The 24,484-nt window shown below is 34.5% G+C and overlaps 1 protein-coding gene across 1 annotated transcript in view; it reads right to left on the bottom strand.

Annotated features, from left to right (window-relative positions):
• Positions 1-1,657: 1,657 nt before the first annotated feature.
• LOC134841859 (uncharacterized) overlaps positions 1,658-24,484 on the bottom strand; it is a 43,299-nt gene continuing 20,472 nt past the window's right edge. Inside the window, exons 4-7 of the mRNA XM_063857900.1 lie at positions 15,030-15,131; positions 13,646-13,883; positions 12,055-12,263; positions 1,658-2,371 (exon numbers count right to left, since the gene is read on the bottom strand). Of these exons, the coding sequence (XP_063713970.1) occupies positions 1,658-2,371; positions 12,055-12,263; positions 13,646-13,883; positions 15,030-15,116 (1,248 nt within the window). The 5' untranslated portion in view covers positions 15,117-15,131. The remainder of the gene's footprint in view (positions 2,372-12,054; positions 12,264-13,645; positions 13,884-15,029; positions 15,132-24,484) is intronic.

The raw sequence follows: 24,484 nt of genomic DNA, 5'->3' as shown, positions 1-24,484 counted from the left end.
GATGGTTCTTGAAATGCCCCTGGCTCTTTTTTAATTTCTTTCACGTCATAATTTTGCATTGTGATGTCTTCATTGTAATTTGTGTACTTTTTTTCTTGTGACCCCTGCAAATTTAATTTAGACTCTGTGTTCAAATTTGATTTGGCCTTGAATGAAATCGAAGAATCGCCGACGTTTGCTGATCCGCATTTCAGATCATTCAGGTACGAATAGAAGGGAGATCTGAGAAGTCGCTCGAAGAAGTCGTCATTTATAGTGGCTATATCAGTTTTCATTTTTGACTCCCCAAATTGCTGAAGTGAGTGTACAAATTTACCACCTAAATAATTGGGGCAAGCATTCAGAAATTCTTGTTTTATAAGTTTTTATTTGCGATTTCCACTTGCATGCTACTTCGACTAAAAAACGACTATGCTCTGATCTACATTTTTTATTCAAAAGCGCATGAGAGGGTAATGAACATTTATGAACACGTTCGGTGCTGTTCCAGAAGCAAATGACATTTCTTAAAACATTTGCAACGTTGAACAGTTGAGTCTTCATCTCAATCATTTTGATTTTTCAACTTTTTTTGGAGCCCGTAATGATTTTGTGGTCTGGTCTTCCCTGAAAATTCGTTCTTTTGACACCAAATGAGAAGGTTTTTGCCAAAAAAAAAACATTTCAAGCCTTTTCCAAAGTGAGGTTGCCCAATTTGACGATAAAAAAATAACAAGATTGCTCGTATCAGGGCAAAGCACTGAATGTTCCGACTGTCTTTTACGGTCTAGGGAGCAAAAATTAAATAAAAAACTTAAATGTAATTAAATACAATGAAATTTTTTTCTTACGCGTTAATAGCGCGAAACATATTGCGCGTTAATTGTCTCAAATTGGCCAAAATGGCAATTTTTAAACCCCCATATTTTTACGAAAAATGATCACAGGTGAAATATTTTTTTCAAATTTAACCTCAGTACAACAATACCTTTTGATTCAGAGAACAAAAATTCCATCAAAAATGGCTAACAACCCGATCACAAATATTCCGTTACTTTCGTTACGAAATTCGGAACAATAAAGTTTCCGTTCACTTCTTTAGTTTCATGAAATTTTAAGACAAAGTTCAATTGCGATTTTCGAAGCATAATTGCGGTTTTAGGAAGTCATACTGGATGTAAAAAGTTCGTCAAAAGGAACGAATTTTCTGGAGGGACTTTACCAAGTCATTACGGGCTCCAAAAAAGTTGAAAAACCAAAATGATCGAGATGAAGACTCAACAGTTAAACGTTGCAAATGTTTCAAGAAATGTCATTTGCCTCTGGAATACCTTAGACCCTGAAAAATAGTCGCTTTTTAGATTTAAATATTATAATAATTGTTTCAAAATCCTCTAACCGTAAAAAAGTTTTAATTCGAGGCTTCCATTTGCAACAATGGAACATAGTCATGAATAGATATTTTTCTATGAAGAAAGTTTTTCTAAATTCTTCTGCATTAATGCTTTTCACAGTATTTGCTCTCATATTTATTTTACCAATTATTTATCAACCAGCGAATTTTATCAATTTTTATACTTCTCACCAAAAAATTCCACTTGATGTAAACAAATGATGCATATAACATTAGAGAGAAAAGAAAGTTTTTTTGATTTTTAATTTATTTTGATTATGCAAATTAAATTAGGTTCTTTCTTCTTTCTTCACGCACAAGCTTTTTGGGGAGCCAGATAAAAAAGATCCCTTTTTGTTTTCCTCCTTTTGCCAAATGCGGACTGTCTCCCAAGTTGTGACACTTCGGATTATGCTTCATATGCATCTCGGACAATTTGAGTGCTAGAAAGTTACCGGAATCTTCAAGCTCTGCTTCGAATTCACATGACGTGCACTTGACCGAACGCTTGAAGGGCAGAAATCGAAGACCGCAGGCAGCTGCCTCGACGCATAACGCTTCGGACAACCGAACATATCTGTCAGTGAATGTGTACAAATTGTTGAATATGTTGAATGCTATTAAATGAGCCGCGTTGTCTTCTGGCCGATTTAGTATTTCGGTCGAAATTTCCACAAACTTTGCGTAACAACAACGTGGAGAAAACACAGAGTGCGCTCGAATTAGCTTTCGCAGCGATGTTTCAGGGCTTAAAAACTTGCAAAAATAGCATTTTAACATTTTAAACGTTTCAGAAAAGCAGTAAAAACCCATTAATGATAAAATAGCAGCAAACGTAGGCGTGAAACTGGACCATGCGCTAAGCTTCACAAGACTATCTTCTCTGTTTTCTCGTGACAAGAAATGATTACTTTCTTCGGAATCGTCTTCGAAAAGCGTCATAGCCATTTGTGATTCGTCTAAGCTCTCTTTCGGCCCTTTGTGTACCAACAAACCAAGCTAGCAACAACAAGATTAGTGATGCAAAATATGCGAAAAAGTAGAACCTTCGGTGTTTCTGGAAGTCAAATTGGACTATTGATGAAATTTTTCCGGAACTATTGATGATCTGACTGTCGCAAGTAATCACCTTTTGTAATTTCATCAGTGAAAAAAAAAACAACTGCCGGCTTCAAATAGAAAGGGAAAAACTTGATAGATAAAAATTTGGCGGAGAATTTTGCCCTTTAAAACATGATAAGCCTTTAAATTACACATTAGACACTGAAAAAAAGTTACTTTCAAACATTCATTTAAAATACATAATTTCTGAACTAAGCAAGATATTTAGCTGCCGCTTACATTGATAACAACCCGGTGTTGAGGTGGTCCACTTATGTGTAGACCGTATAGGATGACCAAATGTCCCCAAGATATTTATGCCGATAAAAATGTTGGTCGACCATGGTCGATAAATAGGTCGACCCAATCAACACAGTTGATGATAAGAAAAAGCTTCAATCCACTCCACGACACTCTTAAATTGTTCTTTCAGGTTTTGTCATTTAGCTTATTCATAAAGCATCAAGCGCGAAAAGAAAAAAAACAAAGGCACGTGAGTGCCAATTTTTTTCACGCGCAGGACTGCTTTGTACCTGTGAAACTAAACAAACGCACAAAACAAATAAAACAAAGTAGGTTTTCACAGACAAATTAAGCAAAAGATCTAAGGTCGGTAAAATTAACGGTCGACCATGGTCGAAAAACAGGTCGAGCCAATCAACACAGTTTATGATAAGAAAAAGCTTCAATCCACTCCACGACACTCTTAAATTGTTCTTTCAGGTTTTGTCATTTAGCTTATTCATAAAGCATCAAGCGCGAAAAGAAAAAAAAAGAAAAGCACTTGAGTGCCATTTTTTTTCACGCGCAGGACTGCTTTGTACCTGTGAAACTAAACAAACGCACAAAACAAATAAAACAAAGTAGGTTTTCACAGACAAATTAAGCAAAAGATCTAAGGTCGGTAAAATTAACGGTCGACCATGGTCGAAAAACAGGTCGAGCCAATCAACACAGTTTATGATAAGAAAAAGCTTCAATCCACTCCACGACACTCTTAAATTGTTCTTTCAGGTTTTGTCATTTAGCTTATTCATAAAGCATCAAGCGCGAAAAGAAAAAAAAAGAAAAGCACTTGAGTGCCATTTTTTTTCACGCGCAGGACTGCTTTGTACCTGTGAAACTAAACAAACGCACAAAACAAATAAAACAAAGTAGGTTTTCACAGACAAATTAAGCAAAAGATCTAAGGTCGGTAAAATTAACGGTCGACCATGGTCGAAAAACAGGTCGAGCCAATCAACACAGTTTATGATAAGAAAAAGCTTCAATCCACTCCACGACACTCTTAAATTGTTCTTTCAGGTTTTGTCATTTAGCTTATTCATAAAGCATCAAGCGCGAAAAGAAAAAAAAAGAAAAGCACTTGAGTGCCATTTTTTTTCACGCGCAGGACTGCTTTGTACCTGTGAAACTAAACAAACGCACAAAACAAATAAAACAAAGTAGGTTTTCACAGACAAATTAAGCAAAAGATCTAAGGTCGGTAAAATTAACGGTCGACCATGGTCGAAAAACAGGTCGAGCCAATCAACACAGTTTATGATAAGAAAAAGCTTCAATCCACTCCACGACACTCTTAAATTGTTCTTTCAGGTTTTGTCATTTAGCTTATTCATAAAGCATCAAGCGCGAAAAGAAAAAAAAAGAAAAGCACTTGAGTGCCATTTTTTTTCACGCGCAGGACTGCTTTGTACCTGTGAAACTAAACAAACGCACAAAACAAATAAAACAAAGTAGGTTTTCACAGACAAATTAAGCAAAAGATCTAAGGTCGGTAAAATTAACGGTCGACCATGGTCGAAAAACAGGTCGAGCCAATCAACACAGTTGATGATAAGAAAAAGCTTCAATCCACTCCACGACACTCTTAAATTGTTCTTTCAGGTTTTGTCATTTAGCTTATTCATAAAGCATCAAGCGCGAAAAGAAAAAAAAAGAAAAGCACTTGAGTGCCATTTTTTTTCACGCGCAGGACTGCTTTGTACCTGTGAAACTAAACAAACGCACAAAACAAATAAAACAAAGTAGGTTTTCACAGACAAATTAAGCAAAAGATCTAAGGTCGGTAAAATTAACGGTCGACCATGGTCGAAAAACAGGTCGACCCAATCAACACAGTTGATGATAAGAAAAAGCTTCACGCGAAAATAAGGTCGGTAAAATTAACGGTCGACCATGATCGAAAAACAGGTCGACCCAATCAACACAGTTGATGATAAGAAAAAGCTTCACGCGAAAATAAAGTCGGTAAAATTAACGGTCGACCATGATCGAAAAACAGGTCGACCCAATCAACACAGTTGATGATAAGAAAAAGCTTCAATCCACTCCACGACACTCTTAAATTGTTCTTTCAGGTTTTGTCATTTAGCTTCTTCTTAAAGCATCAAGCGCGAAAAGAAAAAAAACAAAGGCACGTGAGTGCCAATTTTTTTCACGCGCAGGACTGCTTTGTACCTGTGAAACTAAACAAACGCACAAAACAAATAAAACAAAGTAGGTTTTCACAGACAAATTAAGCAAAAGATCTAAGGTCGGTAAAAATAACGGTCGACCATGGTCAAAAAACAGGTCGACCCAATCAACACAGTTGATGATAAGAAAAAGCTTCACGCGAAAATAAGGTCGGTAAAATTAACGGTCGACCATGATCGAAAAACAGGTCGACCCAATCAACACAGTTGATGATAAGAAAAAGCTTCAATCCACTCCACGACACTCTTAAATTGTTCTTTCAGGTTTTGTCATTTAGCTTCTTCTTAAAGCATCAAGCGCGAAAAGAAAAAAAAAAAAGGCACGTGAGTGCCAATTTTTTTCACGCGCAGGACTGCTTTGTACCTGTGAAACTAAACAAACGCACAAAACAAATAAAACAAAGTAGGTTTTCACAGACAAATTAAGCAAAAGATCTAAGGTCGGTAAAATTAACGGTCGACCATGGTCGAAAAACAGGTCGACCCAATCAACACAGTTTATGATAAGAAAAAGCTTCAATCCACTCAACGACATTCTTAAATTGTTCATTCAGGTTTTGTCATTTAGCTTCTTCATAAAGCATCAAGAGCTAAAAGAAAAAAAAAGAAAGGCACGTGAGTGCCAATGTTTTTCACGCGCAGGACTGCTTTGTACCTGTGAAACTAAACAAACGCACAAAACAAATAAAACAAAGTAGGTTTTCACAGACAAATTAAGCAAAAGATCTACGGTCGGTAAAACTAACGGTCGACCATGGTCGAAAAACAGGTCGACCCAATCAACACAGTTTATGATAAGAAAAAGCTTCAATCCACTCAACGACACTCTTAAATTGTTCTTTCAGACTTTGTCATTCAGCTTCTTTTTAAAGCATCAAGCGCGAAAAACAAAACAAAGGCACGTGAGTGCCAATGTTTTTCACGCGCAGGACAACTTTATACCTGTGAAACTAAACACACGCACAAAACAAGTAAAACAAAGTAGGTTTTCACAAACAAATTAAGCAAAAGATCTAAGGTCGCTAAAATTAACGGTCGACCATGGTCGAAAAACAGGTCGACCCAATCAACACAGTTTATGATAAGAAAATGCTTCAATCCACTCAACGACATTCTTAAATTGTTCATTCAGGTTTTGTCATTTAGCTAAAAGAAAAAAAAAAGAAAGGCACGTGAGTGCCAATGTTTTTCACGCGCAGAACTGCTTTGAACCTGTGAAAATGAACAAATGCACAAAACAAATAAAACAAAATAGGTTTTTAAGGACAAATTAAGCAAAAGATCTAATGTCGTTAAAAAGTTACGGTAAAAAAAACACAACGGCACGTCAGTGCCAATTTTTTTCACGCGCAGGACTGTTTTGTACCTGTGAAACTAAACAAACGCACAAAACAAATAAAACAAAGTAGGTTTTCATAGACAAATTAAGCAAAAGATCTAAGGTCGGTAAAATTAACGGTCGACCATGATCGAAAAACAGGTCGACCCAATCAACACAGTTGATGATAAGAAAAACCTTCAATCCACTCCAGGACACTCTTAAATTGTTCTTTCAGACTTTGTCATTTAGCTTCTTCTTAAAGCATCAAGCGCGAAAAAAAACAAAGCACGTGAGTGCCAATGTTTTTCACGCGCAGGACTGCTTTGTACCTGTGAAACTAAACAAACGCACAAAACAAATAAAACAAAGTAGGTTTTCACAAACAAATTAAGCAAAAGATCTACGGTCGGTAAAATTAACGGTCGACCATTGTCGAAAAACAGGTCGACCCAATCAACACAGTTTATGATAAGAAAAAGCTTCAATCCACTCAACGACATTCTTAAATTGTTCATTCAGGTTTTGTCATTTAGCTTCTTCATAAAGCATCAAGAGCTAAAAGAAAAAAAAGAAAGGCACGTGAGTGCCAATGTTTTTCACGCGCAGGACTGCTTTGTACCTGTGAAACTAAACAAACGCACAAAACAAATAAAACAAAGTAGGTTTTCATAGACAAATTAAGCAAAAGATCTAAGGTCGGTAAAATTAACGGTCGACCATGATCGAAAAACAGGTCGACCCAATCAACACAGTTGATGATAAGAAAAAACTTCAATCCACTCCACGACACACTTAAATTGTTCTTTCAGACTTTTGTCATTTAGCTTCTTCTTAAAGCATCAAGCGCAAAAAAAAACAAAGGCACGTGAGTGCCAATGTTTTTCACGCGCAGGACTGCTTTGTACCTGTGAAACTAAACAAACGCACAAAACAAATAAAACAAAGTAGGTTTTCTCAGACAAATTTAGCAAAAGATCTACGGTCGGTAAAATTAACGGTCGACCATGGTCAAAAAACAGGTCGACCCAATCAACACAGTTTATGATAAGAAAAAGCTTCAATCCACTCAACGATATTCTTAAATTGTTCATTCAGGTTTTGTCATTTAGTAGCTTCTTCATAAAGCATCAAGAGCTAAAAGAAAAAAAAAGAAAGGCACGTCAGTGCCAATTTTTTCACGCGCAGGACTGCTGTGAACCTGTGAAAATAAACAAATGCACAAAACAAATAAAACAAAATAGGTTTCTAAGGACAAATTAAGCAAAAGATCTAACGTCGGTAAAAAGTTACGGTCGACCATGGTCGATAAATAAATCGACCCAATCAACACGGGTGATGATGAGAAAAAGCTTCAATCCACGACACTGTTAAAGTGTTCGTTCAGGTTTTGTCATTTAGCTTCTTCATAGAGCATCAAGCGCGAAAAGAAAAAAATAACGAAGGCTATTTTTTGTTTTACAAGCAGGACTCCTTGGTACCTATGAAACTAAACAAATGCACAAAACAAATAAAATAAACCAGTTTCTAAAAACAAATTGGGAAAAAATCTAAGGTCGGTAAAAAACATCGGTCGACCATATTCGATAAACAAATCGACCCAATCAACACGGTTAATCATAAGATAAAGCTTCAACCCACGACACTATTATTCTTCACTTAGCTTCTTCATAAAGTATCAAGCGCAAAAAGAAAAAAAAGAATGGCACGCGAGTGCTAATTTTCTCACGCGCAGAACTGCTTTGTACTTGTGAAACTCAACAAACGCACAAAAAAAAATAAAAAAAAGTAGGTTTCTGAAGAAAAATTAAGCAAAATATCTACGGTCGGTAATAAGTGTCGGTCCACAATGGTCGATGAAAGAGTCGACCCAATCAACACGGGAGACGATAGGAAAGAGCTTCAATCCACGACACTGTAAAATGTTCATTCAGGTTTTGTCATTTAGCTGCTTCATAGAGCATCAAGCGCGATAAGAAAAAAATAAGGACTTGTGAGTCCAAATTTTTTGCGCGCAGGACTGCTTGGTACCTGTGAAACTAAACGAGCGCACAAAACAAATACAATAACGTAGGTTTCTAAAAACAAATTGGGATAAAAATGTCAGGTCGGTCAAAAAACGTCGGTCGACTATGATCGATAAACAAGTCGACCCAATGAACACGGTTTAGGATAAGATAAAGCTTAAATCCACTCCACGACACTCTTAAATTGTTCTTTCAGGTTTTATCATTTAGCTTCTTCATAAAGCATCAAGCGCGAAAAGAAAAAAAAAGAAAGGCACGTCAGTGCCAATTTTTTCACGCGCAGGACTGCTGTGAACCTGTGAAAATAAACAAATGCACAAAACAAATAAAACAAAATAGGTTTCTAAGGACAAATTAAGCAAAAGATCTAAGGTCGGTAAAAAGTTACGGTCGACCATGGTCGATAAATAAATCGACCCAATCAACACGGGTGATGATGAGAAAAAGCTTCAATCCACGACACTGTTAAAGTGTTCGTTCAGGTTTTGTCATTTAGCTTCTTCATAGAGCATCAAGCGCGAAAAGAAAAAAATAACGAAGGCCATTTTTTGTTTTACAAGCAGGACTCCTTGGTACCTATGAAACTAAACAAATGCACAAAACAAACAAAATAAACCAGTTTCTAAAAACAAATTGGGAAAAAATCTAAGGTCGGTAAAAAACATCGGTCGACCATATTCGATAAACAAATCGACCCAATCAACACGGTTAATCATAAGATAAAGCTTCAACCCACGACACTATTATTCTTCACTTAGCTTCTTCATAAAGTATCAAGCGCAAAAAGAAAAAAAAGAATGGCACGCGAGTGCTAATTTTCTCACGCGCAGAACTGCTTTGTACTTGTGAAACTCAACAAACGCACAAAAAAAAATAAAAAAAAGTAGGTTTCTGAAGAAAAATTAGGCAAAATATCTACGGTCGGTAATAAGTGTCGGTCCACAATGGTCGATGAAAGAGTCGACCCAATCAACACGGGAGACGATAGGAAAGAGCTTCAATCCACGACACTGTAAAATGTTCATTCAGGTTTTGTCATTTAGCTGCTTCATAGAGCATCAAGCGCGATAAGGAAAAAATAAGGACTTGTGAGTCCAAATTTTTTGCGCGCAGGACTGCTTGGTACCTGTGAAACTAAACGAGCGCACAAAACAAATACAATAACGTAGGTTTCTAAAAACAAATTGGGATAAAAATGTCAGGTCGGTCAAAAAACGTCGGTCGACTATGGTCGATAAACAAGTCGACCCAATGAACACGGTTTAGGATAAGATAAAGCTTAAATCCACTCCACGACACTCTTAAATTGTTCTTTCAGGTTTTATCATTTAGCTTCTTCATAAAGCATCAAGCGCGAAAAGAAAAAAAAAGAAAGGCACGTGAGTGCAAAATTTTATCACGCGCAGGACTGCTTTGTACCTGTGAAACTAAACAAACGCACAAAACAAATAAAACAAAGTAGGTTTCTAAAGACAAATTAAAGCAAAATATTTGAGGCCGGTAAAAAGTGTCGGTCGACCATGGGCGATAAAAAAATCGGCCCAATCAACACGGGTGATGCTAAAAAAAGCTTCAATCCAGGGCACTGCTAAAGTATTCAATCAGGTTTTGTCATTCAGCTCATAAAGCATCAAGCGTGAAAAGAAAAAAATACAACTTGTGAGTTCCATTTTTTACGCGCAGGACTGCTTTGTACCTGTGAAATTAAACAAGCGCACAAAACAACTAAAATAAAGCAGATTTCTAAAAACAAATTAGGAAAAAATCTAAGGTCGGTCAAAAAACGTCGGTCGACTATGGTCGATAAACAAGTCGACCCAATGAACACGGTTTATGATAAGATAAAGCTTAAATCCACTCCACGACACTCTTAAATTGTTCTTTCAGGTTTTATCATTTAGCTTCTTCATAAAGCATCAAGCGCAAAAAGAAAAAAAAGAAAGGCACGTGAGTTCCATTTTTTACGCGCAGGACTGCTTTGTACCTGTGAAATTAAACAAACGCACAAAACAAATAAAATAAAGCAGATTTCTAAAAACAAATTAGGAAAAAATCTAAGGCCGGTAAAAAACGTCGGTCCACCATGTTCGTTAAACAAGTCGACCCAATCAACACGGTTGGTGATAAGATAAAGCTTCAACCCACGACACTGTTAAATTGTTCATGCAGGATTCGCCATTTAGCTTCTTCACGAAGCATCAAGCGTGAAAAGAAAAAAAAATAAGGACTTGTGAGTCCAAATTTTTTTGCGCGCAGGACTGCTTGGTACCTGTGAAACTAAACGAGCGCACAAAACAAATACAATAACGTAGGTTTCTAAAAACAAATTGGGATAAAAATGTAAGGTCGGTCAAAAAACGTCGGTCGATTATGGTCGATATACAAGTCGACACAATGAACACGGTTTATGATAAGATAAAGCTTAAATCTGCGACACTGTTTAACTGTTCATTCAGGTTTAGTCTTTTAGCGTCTTCTTAAAGCATTAAGCGCGAAATGAAAAAAAGAACGGCACTTGAGTGTCATTTTTTTCACACGCAGAACTGAATTGTACCTGTGAAACTAAATCAACGCACATAACAATCAAAACAAAGTAGGTTTCTAAAATCAAATTGGGAAAAAATCTGTAGCAAACATTAGTTCTAGTAATTAGCATAACTTAAACGTACAGCTGAGAAAAGTTAAATCTAAACAAAAAATTAAATTTGAACTTAGAAAAATTTTTGATAAAAATACACAAAAAAAATCCTTTTGATAGATCAATCCATTAGTTCGTTTTGAAATTATTTTCATATCTAATATCTAGTTGTTTCATTCAAATTTATACAAAGCGTATTTGTATACTTACATGACGGTGTAAATGCAAAACGAATTATAATCAAAACGGATTCTAATCGATTATAATAGATTAAAAAGGATCATTTTGCATAATAATTAAATTAGAAACTGGGATAAAAATAATCGATTATAATAACTTTTAATTGAGAATTGACTAGAAAATTAGAAGGAATAATAATCGTTTATAATTGATGATTAATTGTTTTCAAAAAGGGAAATTATAGTCAATTATTATAAAATTATAATAACTTTTTGCTCAATTTTTATAAATTTGGTTGTAAAGTCTTACAATCATAAACTATTATTGTTGAAACTGGATGTGGGTTCGCCATGAACAAAAAACCGACAGATAAGGATACTATTTGAAGAAAAATTGTTGCGGGTGATAAAAGATTTCAGCAGACCAGGGTCGATACAAAAGTGGAGCACCTCAACCCGGGCGTACATGCAGCATAGAAAAACTTCAACCCACGACAAATTCAAATGTCAAATTCAGGATTTGTCAATAAACGTTTTCTTAAAGCATCAAGCGCAAATTGAAAAAAAAAGAAAGGCACGAGCGTGCCAATTTTTTCTCGCGCAAGACTGCTTTAACCGAGCCAGTCATTAATAACAAAAATTGTAAAAAAAAAATCAATGCAATCTAAGGATTTTTGAGCTGAAATGTTGAGCTGAAATTTTTGAACATTAAACTCACGTTAAAATACCAGTTCAGTTTAAAACAGTTCGTTTGTGAAAAAAAATCAATCGGTGCGAAGAATTCAAGTACGTCAGATATTAGCAAAGCATTGCGTATGCGTTGCTCTAATATACAATATTCATTTTCTGACAATAATGATAAACGAATTTACTCGTTCCACATTTTCATCTTTGAAAGCTGTGTGAAAAAAAAATTCAGAAAAATTTTGGGATCGGCAATACCTGATCGCTTAGCAGACCGGAGCTAATTTGAATGAGTGTTTCGTCAACATCCATCTTCTCCTCAGTGAAACCACCAGAAGTGGCAGAGGACAACAAGGACGAGATCGGCTGATTGGCCTCCCCGTTGCTTCTGGCTGTTATCTGAGTTTCCCGGGGGTTCAAAGTGAAGCCCCCTTTGAGCCAAACAGGGCATTGTACACCTGCGATTCCTAATCAGAAGCAAAGTTAACCAAAGGGAAGGAATACCATATATCCATTCCACGCTTAATTCCTTCGCAATCAGTATGTTCACTTTTTAGTAATAGCCTTTTTAATAACGTTGGATTCTGCGGGTCGCAGAGGATGTTTTAAACGCTGCAAGTACATGCCGTTCAATTTTAATCCCTTCCATTCACTTTATGGATTGAAAATCGGTGTTGAGCCACTTTTTTTGTGCTACTCAAGATGCTCATTGAAAAAAATGCACATTTTTCAATTGATTTTCGACAAATCACTTGTTCAAACAAAAATCAAAGACTACAGTGCTGATTTAAATTATCCGGACAAAACGAACAAAACTTGAATTTTTAAACGCGTTTTTCTCAAATTGGGTTAAGATTAGACAAAAAGTGAACAGAACAAAAGTTGCTTAGAATTTCATCGAAATTAATATGGTGCTATTTTTTCTCCGAAATTCTCAACCAAAATTTTACCCCAAAAATGGGTCATTTTGGCTTTTTTCAATTAATCAAGAATTACACTGAAACTACTTTGTTAATTGATGAAAAAATTACATCAAAAGAAGCCTCCTACATAGCCCAACAAAGTTTAAGAAGGGTTAAATCTCCAAAAATTTGCGCACATTGTTTAAAATTTGTTTTAAAACAGAGATTCTGGGTTTTATATAGTAAAAATCAGATTTATTGACTATCAAGTAATAACTTTTTCTCTTATACTGGTTTTTGGAGATTTAACCCTTCTTAAACTTTGTTGGACTATGTAGGAGGCTTCTAATGATATAATATTCTTATCAATTAACAAAGTAGTTTCAGCGTAATTCTTGATTAATTGAAAAAAGCCAAAATGACCCATTTTTGGGGTAAAATTTTTGTTGAGAATTTCGGAGAAAAAATGGCACCATATTAATTCTGGTGAAATTCTAAGCAACTTTTGTCCTCTTCACTTTTTGTCTAATCTTAACCCAATTTGAGAAAAACGCGTTTGAAAATTCAAGTTTTGTTCGTTTTGTCCGGATAATTTAAATCAGCACTGTACTTTGGCCAGTAGTTTAAGGAAGTAAAGGCGCTACGGATTGCAGTTTTTGTTCTAAATAGTCCATACAAACAGGCACTCGTGTGGTTAGCTAGACTTCTTGAAATTTTAGGCTGATCTGAAAAACAGATTACCATTTGCACCATCTTGGTTGACGATACTTCTTCGCACGGCATTAAATAGCGTTCAGTTTTCAATGCCATTTCTTCAGTGAAAAAAAAACCAGACGCTGCTGAACAAAAACGTATTTGAAAATCCTTTATTAATTTCTTTCTTCTTGCTTTTAAAGATTTTAAAAATACGAACGATTTTAGTTCCGAGTAGTGAAAAGACATACAACCTTTGGTTCCCAGCAGGCCGTGTTCGTCGAAATTATAGGACTCGTTTTTGTGGAACGAGTAGGCACACTGCGTGCACTCTATGCGCTGGGATTTGCTGTTTAGACGGTAACCGAGAGAGCAGAGCGCCACGAAATTGTAGCCCAGCTGTCTTCGTTCATTTGGGCCTAAGAGACCCAACGAAGCAGAGGCTGCAAGTCGTGGTGCTATAGAAAGGCAATCTTTCACCAACTCGCTCACCTAGCAAAAGTTACGAGAAATTAAATGTTTTTTTTCTGGCATGTAATTAAGAGTAGACAATTATTTTTTTCGCTTTTTAAAACAATGAGCCAAGTAAAAAGCAGTTACAATATGACCAGCAAAAGGCGTCAACGAATGTTTCAGTTTTGATCGACCAAAAAATTTGGATTTACAAAAAAGTTTTTAAATATTGTTCAAAAAAACTTTTTAAGCATATTTATTTGCTCTTTGTTAAAAAAAAATTGTAAAATACAGTGCTGATTTAAATTAACCGCACAAAACGCGTTAAACTTGAAATTTAAAACCCGTTTTTCTCAAATTGGGTTGAGTTTAGATGAAAACTTATGAAGACAAAACTTGCTTAGAAATTCGGGCCCGAAATTTTACTCCAAAAACAGGTCATTTTGGCTTTTCTTACTTAATCAAAAATTACGCTGAAGATACCAAGTCGATCACAGACATAATTATATCAAAGTGAGCTCCTTACGTAGCCCAACAAACTTTAAGAAGGGTATATTCTCCAAAAAAAATTGAAAATTGTTTAAAAATTGTTTTTAAGTAAATAGTTGGCATTTTTTATAGTAGAAACGACCTTTTTTGTCTATCAAACAAAAATAAATTAACTTATACAATGTTTTGGAGAATATACCCTTTTTAAAGTTTGTTGGGCTACGTAAGGAGCTCACTTTGATATAATTATGTCTGTGATCGACTGGGTATCTTCGGCGTAATTTTTGATTAACTAAGAAAAGCTAAAATGATCCATTTTTAGGGTAAAATTTTGGGCCCGAATTTCGCAAAAAAAATTACACCATATTAATTCTGCTAAAGTTCTAAACAAATTTTGTATTCATCAGTTTCCACCTAAACTCAACCCAATTTGAGAAAAACGGGTTTTAAATTTCAAGTTTAACGCGTTTTGTCCGGTTAATTTAAATCAGCACTGTTTGAATAATTTTTGAGTCTTTTTTGAAAATCATTCTTCCGGCACAACAATTATAGATGTCCTTTAAATGGAGTATACATTTTTATGAACCAAAAAATTGATCCAACGGTTAAGCATCTGCAAACTTTGGTTGATAGCTATAAAATGAACACATTGCAAATTAAATATAATAGAGACAAATAAACTGAAAAAAACTATACCTCAATCAAATCTATCTCTTTTGTTCCATCACTTCTCTCCACATCCGACTGTTCCCACTCTATCTCATCATAAGCTTTTTTCACCATTCTCAATTAAGTTTTCTAAACATACATATTAAATTTAAAAAAAAAACACGGTTACCGTTTAAGAAAGAAAAGTGAGAAACACAGGTGCCAAATAATTTGTAGCCGCAAACTTTGAGATTCAAAAAAGATTTGGAATCAATTTTTATCCTGAGGTTTTCAAATTGTGAAGCAAAAATTTCTAATCTGTTGTTTTTTTGGTAAAAACTCAAAAACAGCATAAGACCACAAATGACAGGATTCCAAAAACAAATAAAAAAGAAACCTCAGCCATTCAGATTTTTATGCGTCAAATGAAATGTAGGAAGATATTTATCTTTTTTTTTCTGGTTACAAAGAACTTCTAGTTAATTCAAAGAGGCTGAAATTTTCATGTTTTTTTTCATACATTAGTCATTTTACACATATTTCTGATCAATTTAATAACAAAATGATGTAGAATGATTTATCTAAAAGGGAAAGGACCAACAAACTGCTGTTGTACCCTTGGTTATAAAATTAAATCCGTTTTTGTGGCTATTGTTTTGGGCTGGGTAAAGTTAACTCACGCTCACGCAACGAGCATTTTAGCCACGACGCTGTCACCCTCAAGCATGTTTTTCTAGCCTCGACACTGTGGTAAAAAAAATGCAACAAATAAGGTCTTTTTGTTTTAAGATTTTAATGGGAGAATGCTTTTCTTTGTAATCGAACGTTCAAAAGAGCAACAGAGTATGTATTTTCAGGCAGTTCTTAAACACTTTTCGATTTTTTGTATCCTTTGTCACCATTTTTTTAAATTCGTACAGTTTTCGCAGTTTTTTCAGTTTTTGCGTAAATCGTGTCAGCGGTCGAGAAGTAAATTTATACAACTATGTGGAGAGAAAAAGTTATTAAAAATTTTAAAATTTTTTCATTTTTTGTTTGTAACGTTTATCAAGTTTTTAACAAAAAAAAACTACCTTAGACTTTTGTTTGGTGATCGAGCAGGAAAATATGATTAAAATCAATCGCCGAAAAAAGCAAAGTGGTGAATTTGGTTTAAAATTGTACTTGAATAATTTTGCGACTAAAGAAACTTAGTTCAGTTTGAGAGAGATTAAAAAGTTCTAATCTGTTTTATTTTAGTTTGCTCTAAATCAATTAGATTTTATTGTTTTGTATATTGTTACTTACAAGTTGCTCATAGAACACTGAGAAAACTTTGAAAAATTTGCAAAAGTTACAAAAAATGAACAGGTCAAAAACACGCAGAAAAAGACAGCACTGGAAAATAAAACACAAAGAACCCAGCTTGAAAATGTTCCTTTGTTGTTTTTTTTTCGTTATACTGTTCAAAATTTATCTTTTTGCGATTTTCAAACTTGGATCATAATCCTTGTTTTTTTTGGATAAAACTAAGCAATTCGAAAAACTCTGATTTTTTTTTCAAACATATTAGTGTAGTCAAAGTTTTAAAAATTTTGGGTCGCTTAAAAAATTGAAGAAATAATCTATAGTTTTTGGATTGAAAAAACTTTATGATTGTATACGTTTTAATTTCTTTTTTTTTCACTAAAAAATGAAAAATTTATTCGAAAAAATGTCAGCCCCATTTTGAGTGCAACATATGCTCTCAAATTAATCATAAGTTTACGTGTAGTAAAGTTTTTGCGATGCAGTGTTTGATTTGGTTCATTAGTTCTAAATTAGAGTCTTTACAGAGGAAAAAAAATTAATTCATCAGACTCGTAAAAGTGCATACTCCCAAAACAGTTCAGATTTTCCCAAGACACTAAAAACTCCCCTTTTTTGCCAAAACTTCAAGTGCAAATTCTTCAAAAAAAAATCCAAAAATGCAACACCCTTTCCTCTCAAAATGAGTATAAAATGGCATCATAGCTAAAAAAATTTTTAAACCTGATAAAAAGGCGTCCAACATCCCACCCCGTATAACCGCCCTTAAAAGAATCATGAGGATATAATATGGACCAGAGAAAATGGACCTCGGTTTAAATGCATAAATTTCACTTCGTTACTGGAATTCGTTCGGCCAAAATTAAGATTTTTAAATGCTGATTTGCTAAAAGCCCTTTTTTTCTTATCATTAGTTTTACCGTCCTGCCAGTAATTTTTTTAAAAAAGTGTCTGCACAAAAAATAGACCAATTTTTTTAAATCAAATTGAAATTATTCGACTTTTTTTCCTGTGCAATAACCAATGCATTTGCACAAGAATTTCAATTATAATAATTTTCAGGTCTCAGCGTTTTGTGATTTACAAAGTTTAGTTGCTTATTGGAAGGGAAACAACACAGGGGCCGGAAAAATGACTAAGACGTTTAGTTACAACTAAAATTTTAATTTCATTTTTAAGTTCATGTTTTATGCCGTTCCAAAAAAAAGAAGCCAAAACATTATCCTGGTTTGTTAATAAAAATTTTAAAACCATAAACTGAATTGATTATTTGATGTTTCTGATCACCAAGAGATAATATGTTTCTGTCTTTTTACCGGTTTCTATCGGTTTTGATGAATGACTAGATAATTGAGCATTTAATTTTATATTATCTCTTAATCCATCAGATCTTCACTGTGTGTACTTTTTGCCCATAAATAATAGCAAAATCGAAAATTATTTCTAAATGGAGGTTGTTTTTGATTGCAAATCTAGTACACGCTTGTTTTCTTTGTAAAATAAAATCGTTTCTGGCTGAAACTAAATTTTTTGTAGAATGCGATCTTACCTGAAAAGATACACTCGGTTTTTTTATTTTTGGTATCCGTCTTAAGCAAGTTAGCTTTAAATTAACTTTTTACGACTCTTAGTGGAAGTGAGTCTTTGCTTAGATCTTTGGTTTGACGTGGTGAATACTTTTAGAATTGCAACTACCAAACACAAAACAGACTAATCGTTTGTTTCGACAGTATGTCGGCATACTATTTAACTGAGTCAACTTAATTCGTTATGTCAACATCAGGACTTATATAATAATCACGTATTTATATGACGTAAGAAATTCAAACACAAAACATAGCTCAGTGAGCCGATTCCAATGGAGCCGACTCTCATTTTGAGGCATCCAGTGGGAGCGTTAGCGCGCGTATCGGCTTTGAAGGAAAACCCAGCTCTAACTTTTATTTAGAGACTCGCCAATTTGTTTACAAGTTTGCAACACGTTGGTGAATTGCCGCGGTTACTATTTATTTGGTCAATACAGCATATTTTAAGCAAATGGTAAAAACCGAATTTTTATCCTGCTTTAAAGTAGGCCTTTGTGAAGTTGTTTTTTGGATGTTTCCAACTTTTTTTTTGATTTTTCGCATGATTGGCATATCGGATATTTGCATGGTGGCCAATTTAGTTTTTAATAACCTATTTGTACAATTAAAACCGGGGCCTAGGAAATTAGACGATGAGCAAATTAGACGGATGCTACAAAAACGAAATTAGACGAAATTTTTTTTTACATATCTGGCATTTTAGACAAAAGGGAAAGGGCCAAAAAAAATTGTTCTTAAGAGTCAAGTTTCACAAATACAAAAAGAACATACAATGTCAATACCTATCAAAACAACTAGTTTAAATGAACACAAAATGTCTAATCTAAATATTACAGGAGAGTTTTGAATTGAATAAATTATGCATGATTGACTTCTAAAGTTTTTGGCCACCGAAATTGAACTGTTGTCAACAAACAATTTTATTTTTCTAACGCAATTTGTGTGCAAACAAAGTTAATGTCTCTCACTATCGTCTATTTTCTTCTCACAATTGCAGTTTTGCAAAACCGTCTAATTTCCTTTTAAGTAACTCCGTCTAATTTGCTTATCGTCTAATTTCTCAACCCCCATTAAAACCTTTTTCTTTTTGATGAAATAAAGCTTGTTCGATTTAATTAAAAGCATCATAAAATCAGTACGCCTAACTACATTATAATTTATTGTTTTTGCCTGTAGTCAAAATGACAAAGTTTTGTGGTGTGAACGTTTTTTTCTCAAGACAAACTTCGACTGTTAACTAAAAAATTTGAACGGGTTATTTTTGTATCAGCCGAAATGTATCGATGTCCTGCGCTCAAACTTACAATGATATTACCCTTGTCATTATATTTTGTAAAACTATGAGGATTTAAATTCTGCCAATATGGTCAATTTGTGACAATTAACGAGCATTATCAAAATGATTGAAACAGGCTATGCGTTATAACTGCTACGTTACTGGGAGCAAAAGTTATCACTTCTTATTTTATTTCGCGTGTGGAGGGCTGATTTAAAAAATTACATTCAACTTTTTTCATTTTGTTTTCAAAAAATTCATTATTTTCAAGGCAAGCGAAATTCCATAGACTCTAAAATGCAGTCGAGACATTCAAGGCAGTACTCTGATACGAGCAGTCTTGTTATATTGTATAAACTGTTTAAGTGAATAGTCTTCAGCCTAAAAAATATCGCAACATTTCCCTTAATTCTTTTCTACATTGCCTCAAGTTACGGTAATTTTTCTTAATTGAACGATACGTAGTTTCAGTTTGGCCGTGATTCGAATGCAAAAACTGAAGTCTTTATCTGTTTATTAAAATTAAACTAGGGTGGAGATAGTTATATTTATATATTAAGTTATAGATAGTTATATTTGTTCAGCCAATCAGATTTGAGCATAGTACACGCAGACTTTACTGCTTGAATTTTTTTTCATTCATTTTATGTTGAGATTGTTCAATTGGTATGTGTAATAGGGAAATTGTTCACATCGATCAGTTTTATCAAAATTCTTAATTTTTGAGACAGTCTTCCATGTTTTTGAGCCTAAATTGGCAAACTGAAATGTATTTTTTCAATATTCTTTCATATTTTTTCATATTTATACAAAAAAAAAAATCTGTACCAAAAGAATGTCTATCAATGCTGATATCCTTCTCTAGAAAAAAAATGACTCTATCATCTTTCAGATTTGTGGAACCAAACTAAGTATTCAGTATTTAGAAGCCCTGATAGTTCTTTTGAGATCTATGGAGTAGTGTTTGCAATAAAAAAGTGACAAATTTTCAAAAAGAAATCAAACTTTTTTGAGGTTTTTTGAAAATCATCGACCAACACGCAATGTTAGGTACAAACTTATGAAACTGTTCCGGATTTCCAAGAAAGTGCGGAAGAACTAGGCTTGGGGGGGGGGGCTTTTTTATTCGTTCAGTTTTCGATTTCTTAACAGAGAATTTTTGACTGAAATTGTTTTAAACCGTCTGATTGATAGTGATGCCTGCAGCTCAAATTAAAGAAGATTTTTGTCTGTGATCATTTTAAGGTTACGGGGCTTGCTTAATTTAGCCAATCTGGGATAATTAACGCGCGATTTGATGCGTTCTTATAACACACGTACACGCGGCGAATTGATATCTTCCATAATGATTTAAGTAGTCCAATCTATTGCTCTTAAAAACACCTTTTGTATCTTATATAACACGTGGGGAGATGAAATGAAGAAAAAAATCTTTTTGTTCGTCCGCTTTATTCGACAATAATTTCAAAAAATCTTATAAATTGGCCTTAAAGTCTCTTGCCTTCATATATGAACGGTCTTACTTGTATATAGCAAAGAATAAAATAGACCATATAGCATGCCTTCATTCAAATTGACAACAATACTTTTTGATAGATAAAAAACTCCGTCAAAAATTGCTACTTAAAAATTCAAAATTTTTCTAGAGAAAAAGATTTGCCCAAGCATGAATATTCCGTCACTTTGTTCAAAAATTGGAACAATAAGCTTTGCAGTTGAAAGTCTTGATTTGGTTTGACTTACGTCAAAACAAATTTTCGATATTAATTGAACCATACATATTTTTGCATGCTGCGTCAAGAACTTGTCATAGTCCTGTCGAGTTTTTATGAATTGCAATTTATAGTGTGGCCATTTATACTCTGTCATCATTACAATTCGACAGATTGACTCATTGCCGAAAATTGAATATATAATGTTGCAATTCTGGCGAAGAAAAATGCAGAATATAGGTACAGTGCTAATTTAAGTTATCCGGACAAAACGAACAAAACTTGAATTTTCAAACGCGTTTTTCTCAAATTGGGTTAAGATTAGACAAAAAGTGAACAGAACAAAAGTTGCTTAGAATTTCATCAAAATTACTATGGTGCTATTTTTTCTCCGAAATTCTCAACCAAAATTTTACCCCAAAAATGGGTCATTTTGGCTTTTTTCAATTAATCAAGAATTACACTGAAACTACTGTGTTAATTGATGGGAAAATTATATCGCAAGAAGCTTCCTACATAGCCCAACAAAGTTTAAGAGAGGTTAAATCTCCAAAAATTTGCGCACATTGTTTAAAATTTGTTTTAAAACAGAGATTCTGGGTTTTATATAGTAAAAATCAGATTTATTGACTATCAAGTAAAAACTTTTTCTCTTATACTGGTTTTTGGAGATTTAACCCTTCTTAAACTTTGTTGGGCTATGTAGGAGGCTTCTTTTGATGTAATTTTCTCATCAATTAACAAAGTAGTTTCAGTGTAATTCTTGATTAATTGAAAAAAGCCAAAATGACCCATTTTTGGGATAAAATTTTGGTTAAGAATTTCGAAGAAAAAATTGCACCATGTTATTTTGATGAAATTCTAAGCAACTTTTGTTCTCTTCACTTTTTGTCTAATCTTAACCCAATTTGAGAAAAACGCGTTTGAAAATTCAAGTTTTGTTCGTTTTGTCCGGATAATTTAAATCAGCACTGTATACATAGATTAACGGCGATGATTAACGGTGTAGGCCTAAGAAGGCAGAAAAAACTCTTGAAAGCCTGACAAGCAAAAACTTAAGCCTTTTCAGCTCAATAACGCGATGGTTTTTATCGGCAGAGATTAAAATTCGAAAGTTAGTTGAAGGTGACAAAAGTCCATTCATGTTCAATTTTTGTCACGCCAAACGAAGCTTTTTCATCATTAGCAAAATCTTAATCGCAACGCAGTTCCGTTGCGGTAGGGGGAACATGCTGACAAATTGACCGTCAACGTCATAATACGGGTGGCAAACATCTACTCGAATGTTTTCAATAATGATGCGCACCATACCTATAGTTTTGCGTGAAACTTATGCAGCTCATATTGGTTTGACCTTTTAAAATGCGATTAAAGACTAACCTATTCGCAGTGTAGATAACATTTTCAAAATTGGTAGTCAAAATAAAACGATGATATTGATAGAAAAACTAATCATTGACAATATTTTTTCATGTTTCATTGTATTGTATACGTTTTAACTAAGAATCAAGCAGCTAAAAACGTGACTCAATTAACGTGACTCTTGTTTATAATCAATTATTCTGATGCGTGGGTTTTTGTGTAGGTGAGTTGTGAGAACATATTTATAAAAAGTTACTATACTCTTTCAGCACAGAGCATCCAATGTATACTAAAACAAGATTGCTCGTATCAGGGCGAGGCCCTGAATGTTCCGACTGCCTCTTAAGGTCTATGGAGCTTTGGAGCAGTAATAACATGGAAAAATCAAATGAAATAAAACAAAATTAAAAAAAAAATTTCATAAAAATTGAAATTTTTTATAAAAATCATCCCCCCACACGCCATATAAAGTACAAAAAGATGGATCTCGCTCCTTGTAACAAATCAATTATGGCAAATAAGCTATTTCAATCAATTTGGAACGATTTCTAACACGGATTAACTCTCCGCTCACGCGTTAATAGCGCGAAATATATCGCGCGTTAATTGTCCCAAATTGGCCAAAATGCCAATCTTTAAACCCCCGTAACTTTACGAAAAATGATCACAGGTGAAATATCTTTTCAAATTTGAGCTCAGGACAACAATACCTTTCGAATTATATTAAAAAAAGTCCGTCAAAAATGGCTAGTTAAAAAGTCGAAATTTGTCCGATGAAAAAAAAACCACCCCGAGCACAAATATTCCGTTACTTTCGTATCGAAAGTCGGAACAAAAAATCTCACAATTTTTGATCAAGCACATCTTTCTGGGACTTCTATAGTTAAAATTAGCAAAAAATGCTTATAATTTGAAGTCAAGCTCCGGCAAACTACAAAATGAGGGTAAAGCTTTTAACTCTACACAGAAAGCATGCTTAAACTGCAGTTAAAACCGCATAAGGACAAGTCCTAACCTCGAACCTGTGATAAAAGTAACTCTTGTTGTCAGGTAGGACAAATTGCCTAACAAATCGGAGTACCTAAGCCTGCCACAAAACAGGCAAGAGTCGAACTCTGAGAAAGGAACAGAAATAGGATTGTTTTTCGCTTCAATTATCATCTTCATTACCTCTCCATGAAAACTTGTCAGCATCGTTAGTCAGGATGTGAAGACGCAATGGGATACAAGAGATAAGACAACAATGACTTTGTTTAGCATCTGGGAGAAACTTAGAAATTGCCTAGAAATCGCCAAGAAATTGTCAAGTCTTCAAAAAATTACTCATGCAGTTGTTCGATTAGACAAGGATCTTAAGCTTGGGATGCATTACTTCAGGATAGACTATCAAGGTATTTCTTAAAGTAAAGAATTACAAAACTCAGGAGAAGCTGAAGTCTGGTGCTCAAACACAAGTCTGCACAGCGTGAAAGATTCCTTTGATAATATAAGAAGCAGAGAAAGCTAAATTATACGACATGGTTAAGCAGGCTATACTCGAGTCATTTCAGCCTACCACATTTACCAATCCAACTCCAGTCGCGTGACAGAATTATAAACGGGCTAATTGAAATATTGTGCCCGCTAAAAGTTTTAGCTCAATGAAGCAACATTACCCAGCCCAGAAAAATAACCAAAAAAAATTGCATGTAGTTCTTAAACAGGGGCACAACAGCGGTTTGCCGTGATGTGCTGTACAGCTCTTGTGTTGGTCCTTTCCCCCGTGGATAAACGGTCTTAGTGAAAACCAGAAAGCCTAAAGATAATGAATCGAGACCTCTCGCTTACCGATTGGAAGCAATAATCCACAGCTTGCTTAAAAACGAGATTTTCTGATAGGTTAGCCTCTCAAACCTCCACAGCCAAATCAAACTATACAAGAATGCAAAATAAGTTATTAAAACCAGCACCTAAAAAGATTTGTGCAAAATCATTTGACTAACAAAGAGATTGAAGAGTTTTTTATCTGTTTTGTAGAATCGGTAATTCTACTGTATAACGTACATGGCTTTTTCTTTGAACCTTGAACATGCAAACTAAGTAGTAGTAGAGCTGATTCGTTGATAGCGTCTGGTAAAGATCGGTAAATAATAGAGTGGTTAAGTTAAGATTGAATTAAACTCGTGTTTAATTAAGTTCGTGGGATTAATCCCCCTCTTTAGTGAAAATAGTGAATGCAATAGCTCCCGCCAACCCCCCCAACTCGGGAACTATAAGGGCGAACGTTATGAAATTTAATGG

Source organism: Symsagittifera roscoffensis, chromosome 3 (assembly GCF_963678635.1).
Source record: "Symsagittifera roscoffensis chromosome 3, txSymRosc1.1, whole genome shotgun sequence".
Classification (NCBI taxonomy): domain Eukaryota; kingdom Metazoa; phylum Xenacoelomorpha; order Acoela; family Convolutidae; genus Symsagittifera; species Symsagittifera roscoffensis.
Note: the sequence above shows the minus strand (reverse complement) of the source record. Positions and strands in the feature narration are given on the sequence as shown.